The sequence below is a fragment of the Ochlerotatus camptorhynchus genome, unplaced genomic scaffold, assembly GCF_037179485.1.
Source record: "Ochlerotatus camptorhynchus isolate MF236.1 unplaced genomic scaffold, CSIRO-AGI_Acam_v1.1 ptg000003l, whole genome shotgun sequence".
Taxonomy (NCBI): domain Eukaryota; kingdom Metazoa; phylum Arthropoda; class Insecta; order Diptera; family Culicidae; genus Ochlerotatus; species Ochlerotatus camptorhynchus.
The window spans coordinates 233,183-240,823 of record NW_027040495.1 but is presented as its reverse complement, the minus strand read 5'-3'; the positions used below and the strand labels follow the sequence as shown (position 1 = coordinate 240,823).

Here is a 7,641-nt window from a genome sequence, read left to right as displayed (position 1 = left end):
TTTGATATTCATAAGACAAAAAATAAAACTAACTTACAATGATCATATCTCACCACAATCGGACCGAAACAGAAATTTGATGCAGTAGTGAATCTTAAACCACGCGCTTCACCTCGAAGAAGCGTTTCAGGTAGTACACTTGACCAACTGTCATTACTACTAACACGAGGGCTTCAAATACGGACCACATCACGACCCGCGAGTTTGTGCTTTCGTTAATCGAGCGGTGGATTCGATCACGAACCTAAAATATATGACGTTAGATGTGAAATCTCGTTATCCTAAAGATAGCCTGTGTTGGTAGGTCTTACGTGCATGTAGTCTTGTTCGTGCTTGATACTAGTTAGAGTTCCAGATAACTCCTTGATCATATCCTCTAGTTTTGTGTGTCCGGCTTCACCTTCATTCACTGCTCCAATGGTTCCCTTTGGTGCATCTCCGATTTCCATTGAAAACATTACCACCTAAAGGAATTAAAATTAACTTGTTTCCAATTTTGATGCCGTAAGCTTACTTTTGGAGTTAACGTCGACATCTTATTGCTGAAGCAGTAGTGATATATGCCGGTTTCGTAGGCGGAGAAAGTATATTTTCCGGATGATTCCTTTTCACCTTGGTATATTACTTTTTGATCTGGGCCAACGATACGGACTTCTATATCCAGGAAACCCCCTTCGACAGTCTCAAACATCAATCCTATAGATAAAGGAACATAACATTTTTTGAAGCTTTTTCGAGGACAATCTTGCACTATATAAACCTACCCAGTTTGGTGCCAGATTCTGCTCTATCGAAAAAACATTCTTCCGAATGGGCATCTACGGTTATGAAATAGCCATGACTGAAGTTCAGACAATTTATCAATACAATAAGGAAAACACAAGAATTTAACTTGTTCATTTCGACTATATTCTAATTATTAATTTAAGAAATTAAACTTTGTCAAATACAACGCCACGTAATATTGATGTCTGATGTACTTGCGAATTCTTTTGAAGAAACGAAATTTGACATTGACAGTCATGAAAACCGCGTCGATGCACCGATTCACATCTCCAGGACAATGAGAGCGACATCTCGTAGCATTTTTATTTATCAATTTATCACAGAAAAATCACCCAACTTCAACAGTGAATATATCACCGGTACGTAGCGCTAGCATTTCCTGATTTCATGTATAAATTTGCCACTTTTGATCTCTAGTCGATATATTGATAAACTTTCGGTTGAAAATTGCCACTCAGCGCAACCAGCACTGAGTGTCTAGTGTTCACTCTTAGTCCATGGGTAAAATTAAAAGTTTGCATTGGTTCTTTTTGGTAGAAAGTCGTAAGCGTTCAAATCAAAAGTCAGCCTATTGTCAGTTCAAAAGTTGCATGTCCCCTACTTTTAAAAGTTGAAAATTTCAAAATAAATTGTAGAACTTTCAAGTCAAGAGCTTGACAGTGTTAAATTTAATAGTGTATTTTTTACACACTTAAATTTTTTCGCCGAGATTCCAACAGCCGAGTAGTTCTGCAATTTATTTTGCTGAGATTCAGTAAAACAATTGCCGAGACTCAGCTAACAAATATCATTTTGCACAGATATCAGCTAACAAACAGATATTTTGCAGATATATCAGCAAAAATAAATGCCGAGGTAATCGGCTGTTGGAGATTTTACCGAGCTAGATTAAGTGTGTATATTCAAACGAAACTTTCAACATAAAAGCTTCTTATATTGACTTATGTGCTACTTTGTTTTAAATATATAAAAAAATCATTTAAATAAAAGCATTTTCAACATTAAAATATCATTTGTCAATTTTTTTATTGTACTGAATATCAAAATTAAAATTTTAAATCACTATTATATATATTTATAAATCCATATCGACGCTCTCATTCGTCTTTCAAATTAAGCTGCAAAACCAACATACTGACAAATGCCTCCAACTGACCATTCCCCTGCTGCTGTTGTTTCCTGCGGGATTCCTCCTTTACCACAGAGAACAGACGTTCAAGTTCGGCCAGAAACTTGTGTAAAGTAAAGTGGAAACGTCGCCGTTACGTAGCGCTAGTATCTTCTGATTTCCTCTATAAATTTATCACTTTCGACCCATTTGGCGCAAGTATCGATAAATTATCTGTTGAAAATTGCCACTTGGCGCTACCAGAACTTAGTGTCTAGTGTAAGTTTTGCAACGCTAGCGCCATCATGTTGTCAAAGAGGATTTTTAAGTTGGGAAGTCGCCGTTACCCACATACAGCGGGCTAGTCGCCCACGGCTCGCCCCCGGACCGCTCGGCGGACGGGGCGGACTTGGGCGACTCGAACTTCGCGGCGCCGCTTGGTGCAAATTTGGTCGCCGGCGCGCCGGGGGCGACCATATTTGCAACATTTGGGCGCCTGAGGCGAAAACGATACCTGTCAAAAAACTGATCGTTTCGGCCATTTTGTCCGCCCCCAGGCGCCCCGGCGCGCTCCCGATTGTTCACCACCATTTTCTTTTTCAATGGGTTTTAAATTAATAAAAATGAAAACAGTTGAAGCATAAACATGACTTCATCAATAAATTTTATTTTTCATTTTCTTATAACTAACATATGTTTTTTTTTTATTAAATAGATCTTAACCTAACAATAATATCTTACAAGCTAAGTCAACCGCATCATGCAACACATCAAATTACATGAGAATTCAATTTATGGTTCAATGGAACTCAAATTTAGTTCCAAGAACCACTTTACCCTCATCCGGACACATTCCGGGTATCCCGGGGGAAGAGGCCAACATTTGATTAGGGTCAAACCCATCATGCGACACATCAAATTACATGAGAATTCAACGACTGGTTCAATGGAACTCAAATTTAGTTTCTAGAACCACTTTGGCCACATCCGGACATATTCCGGGTGTCCCGGGGGAAGAGGCCAACATCTGATTAGGTTCAAACCCATCATGCGACACATCAAAATATATGTGAATTCAATTTCTGGTTCAATGAAACTCAAATCTAGTTCCTAGAACCAAAGTGGCCATATCCGGACATATTCCGGGTGTCCCGGTGGTAGAGGCCAACCTCTGAGTAGGGTCAAACCCATCATGCGACACATCAAATTACATGAGAATTCAACGACTGGTTCAATGGAACTCAAATCTAGTTCTAAGAACCACTTTGGCCACATCCGGACATATTCCGGGTATCCCGGGGGAAGAGGCCAACATCTGATCTAATCAAACCCATCATGCGACACATCAAAATACATCAGAATTCAATTTCTGGTTCAATGGAACTCAAATCTAGTTCCAAGAACCATTTTGGCCACATCCGGACATATTCCGGGTATCCCGGGGGACGAGGCCAACATCTGATTAGGATCAAACCAATCATGCGACACATCAAAATACATGAAAATTTAATTTCTGGTTCAATGGAACTCAAATCTAGTTCCTAGAACCACTTTGGGCACATCCGTACATATTCCGGGTGTCCCGGGGGAAGAGCCTAACATATGATTAGGGTCAAACCCATAATGCAACACATCGAATTACATAAAAATTCAACAACTGGTTCAATGGAACTCAAATAAAGTTCCAAGAACAACTTTGGCCACATCCGGAAATATTCCGGGTGTCCCGGGGGAAGAGGCTAACATCTGATTAGGGTCCAACCCATCATGCGACACATCAAATTACATGAGAATTCAATTTCTGGTTCAATATAACTCAAATTTAGTTCCTAGAACCAAAGTGGCCACACCCGGACATATTCCGGGTATCCCGGGGGAAGACACCAACATCTGATTAGGATCAAACTCATCATGCGACACATCAAAATACATGAGAATTCAATTTCTGGTTCAATGGAACTCAAATCTAGTTCCAAGAACCACTTTGGCCACATCCAGACATATTCCGGGTGTCCCGGTGGAACCCGAATACAAATTTACATTAGCCTAACGTTTGATGTCTACATCAGCATAGAAATAAAATATATTTCTGGCATTAAACATTGAACAACATTGCGATTTAGATGTATTTATACAAGGTAACGTGAAATAAAATTTTGCTATTCAAATGTTGTTCTGACGTGGAGAATTTTAAACGTTTGTCATCAGAACCAAACGTTTTTGAGATAGTTTTAGATATACAAAACGTTAAAATTTAACGTTCTTCATGTGTTTTCAAATGTAGATGCTTACTGATGTTGTCAAATGTACAAGACATTAAAAGAAAACGATTTTCGGGTGTTTTCAATTGTACTAAGAACTTATTGTTTTCGGATGTTTTCTAATGTGCAAAAAATTTGAATCTAAATTTTTCAAATGTTTTCAACCATACCACACATAAGAATTACAAACATGATTTTGTAAACAGTATACACCATTGTTGTTAGATAACGTTTTAGAAATGCATACATAATAGTCATTGCTAAAGCTCCCGTTCCCCACCAGTCAGTTAACTGACCTTAGCTAACCTAATATCATTGTAGCAACTCTCTATGCGGCATTGGAACCATGCCATCAGCGCGCTAAGAGTTATTAGACTACTGATATAGGCGCCAATTCGTGGATGACGAGGCACTAGGTGACGTTACAGCGAGCTTGACGATTGTTGTAGCATTTTTTAACGAACTACCAGACAATGATGCGTAGTGTTTACATGATCAAGTTTCCAACTCTACTACAATCTACAATCTATAATCAACTGGAAATCGATATCCGACGCCATTTTTAAATCAAATATGGCCTCTTCCGGTTTCAGAAAAAATGGGATATATTGTCATATACTCATCGATATAAGTATTTTTGGAATCGGGGTGACGTGTAGAGATAGGAAATCGATATCCGACGCTATTTTGAAATCCAAGGTGGAAGATTCCTGTTTCAGAAAAAAGTGGGAAATACTGTCAAATATCCATATATATGGGTATTTTTAGAATTGGGTTAATGACTAGAGGCCGCTAATCAATATCCGATGAGATTTTGAAATCAAAGATGGCGGCTTCTGGTTTAAGAAAAATTGGGATTACTGTCAATTATCTATAAAATGGATATTTTTGGGATCGGGTGACGTCTAGAGATTGGAAATAGGTATCCGACGCCATTTTGAATTCCGAGAGCCTAAAAAAGGTGGCTTGAGGTTTCAGAAAAAGTGGGAATTACTATCAAATATCAATCAATATGGGAATTTTTGGAATCAGGTTGTCGTCTAGAGAAAATCGATATTCGATGCCATTTTGAAATCAAATGTGGCGGCTTCCAGTTTCAGAAAAATAATTTCAAAAGTCCATAAATATGGGTACTTTTGGAATTTGGGTTACGAATAGAGGCCAAAAATCAAAATCAAAGATGGCGGCTTCTGTTTTATAAAAAGTGGAAAATACTGCCGAACTCCCATCAATATGGATATTTTTGGAATCAGGGTGACGTTTTGAGGCCGTAAATCGATGTCCGACTCCATTTTGAAATAAAAATGGCGGCTTCCAGTTTCAGAAAAAAAATAAAATACTGTCCCATCACTATGGATATTTTTGTCACCCCGAATAGAAGGCACAAATTGATATCTGACACCATTTTGAAATCCAATATGATGGCTTTCAGTTTCAGAAAATTTGGGAAAACTTTCAAACACCCATCAAAATTGTTATTTTTGGAATCGGGATTAATACTGAATAGTGAACGTTACGATAAAAATTAATTCAAAATTTAGTTAAAGTGAAGTGAAAGGTATGATAAAGCTAATTAAAAGTAATGATAATTTTAAGTTGAAGTTCAGTTTTAGTTGAAGCTAAGTAAAAAAAAGTAAATTTGATGTATTATTAGTTATTGGTTTATTTAAAGTTTAGCTAATGATATGTTAAAGTTAAATTAGAGCTATAATAAAGTTAAATTTAAGCCAAGTTAAATTTATGATAATTTTCAGTTCAAGTTATGTGAAAGTTTAAGTTAAAATTGTTAGCTAAAGATATATAAAAACTATGTTATAGTTCTGTTAAAGTTAAGTTAGTTCCCAGGAACTTCTATGTTGTTCTTGGAAGGCTGGGAACTTCTTTTCTTTAAGTCCAGCCTAACTCAGATTTGAGTATTACGTAACATAAATATAACTTCTAACAAAACTAAGATTTAACTGTTTACTTAATTTAAGTTTATTTTAGCTTTCACTTAACATTTACTAAACGTTAGTTATGTTAATCAATTTTAACTTAACTTTGACTTGATTTTAACCGAACATAACTTCCAAGATGTTCAAAGCATGAAGTTTCTCTGAAGTTGCCTGGAAATAACTTTCACATAACTTCAACTTGACTTTATCATAACTAATGAAATTTAAACATAACTTCAAAATATCTTTAGTTAAACTTTAGCTTATCTTCAATTAAACTTTAACTAAATACACCTTAAATAAACATTTACTTTAATTTAAATGACACTGAACATTAACTTATCTTTAACATAACTTTAACATTAATTTAACTTAACTTTAACATATTTTTAACTTACCTTTTACTTAATTTTAACTTAATTTAATCTTAACTTTCACTAAATTTTAACTTAACTTTGACTTAATTATAACTCAGCTCGATTTTATGTAGCTAAATTTCAACTTACCTTTAATTAAACATTAACTTGTTAAATTAACATAACTTTAATTTCAACTTAACAGTAACTTAAATTTAACAAAATTTAAACCTAATCTTAACTTAACAAGAACATCCAAGTGAAATCTAAAGAAGTTTAAAGAAGCTCCATGAACTTCCAAAAATTTAAATAAAATTCAAGATGTTCCAAGAGATTTCAATAACTTCCAAGAGCTGAAGTATTCCTGATGTGCTCTGAAAGGATCCCTCAAGTTTCCTTGTAATATGTTCAACTTCACTTATTTGTAACATGTGCTGCAATTTGACTTAACTCTAACTTTAGTGTCAACAAATTGTATGAAAATTTAAACATAGCTTTAGTTTAAGTTTAACATAACTATCTTAACTTTAACCAAACTTTAAATTAACCTCAACTTTAGCTTCAACATGTCTTACTTAACTTCAACACATACTTAGCTTAAGTTTAATTAACTTTTAACATATTTTTACTTAACCTTCACTAAAATTTAAATAATGTCTAACTTAAATTTGATTTAATATTAACATAACTTGAGTTTAGCTTTAACTAAACTTTATTATGTTTTTTAAACTCCAACTCATTAATTTATCGTAACTTTGAATTAGTGTTGACTTAACTTAAACTAAATCTTCACTTAACTTTAACTTAAATTTGTCAAAATTTGATCCTAACTTTATCTTTAACTTAGCTTTAACTTAACTTGAACTTAACTTAAACTTAACTTAAACTTAATTAAACTTAACTTAAACTTAACTTTAAATTAACTTTAACTTTACTTTAACTTTACTTTAACTTTACTTTAACTTTACTTTAACTTTACTTTAACTTTACTTTAACTTTACTTTAACTTTTCTTTAACTTTACTTTAACTTTACTTTAACTTTACTTTAACTTTACTTTAACTTTACTTTAACTTTACTTTAACTTAGCTTAACATTGAAAGAACTTCAATATGGCTTTAACTTAACTTTAACTAAACCTGCATTTGCATAAATTTTATCTTGATTTTATTTTTTAGTACACATTAGCTTAATTTG

The 7,641-nt window shown here is 34.4% G+C and overlaps 1 protein-coding gene across 1 annotated transcript; it reads right to left on the bottom strand.

Moving 5' to 3' along the window:
• CHOp24 lies at positions 1 to 978 on the bottom strand. The gene is made up of 4 exons (XM_065231397.1): positions 765 to 978; positions 515 to 696; positions 312 to 464; positions 1 to 244 (listed from the first exon to the last, which is right to left on the bottom strand). The coding sequence occupies exons 1-4, from the start codon at positions 898 to 900 to the stop codon at positions 95 to 97; spliced, it is 621 nt and encodes a 206-aa protein (XP_065087469.1). The 5' UTR covers positions 901 to 978; the 3' UTR covers positions 1 to 94.
• Between the last annotated feature and the right edge of the window lie 6,663 nt (positions 979 to 7,641).

What these genes read in the sequence shown, in the direction of transcription:
- CHOp24 (XM_065231397.1), bottom strand. Translation starts at nt 900, where the DNA reads ATGAACAAGTTAAATTCTTGTGTTTTCCTTATTGTATTGATAAATTGT. An exon ending in AGAATCTGGCACCAAACTGG is followed by an intron (nt 697 to 764) that starts GTAGGTTTATAT and finishes CTTTATCTATAG; the next exon opens with GATTGATGTTTGAGACTGTC. An exon ending in TGTCGACGTTAACTCCAAAA is followed by an intron (nt 465 to 514) that starts GTAAGCTTACGG and finishes TAATTCCTTTAG; the next exon opens with GTGGTAATGTTTTCAATGGA.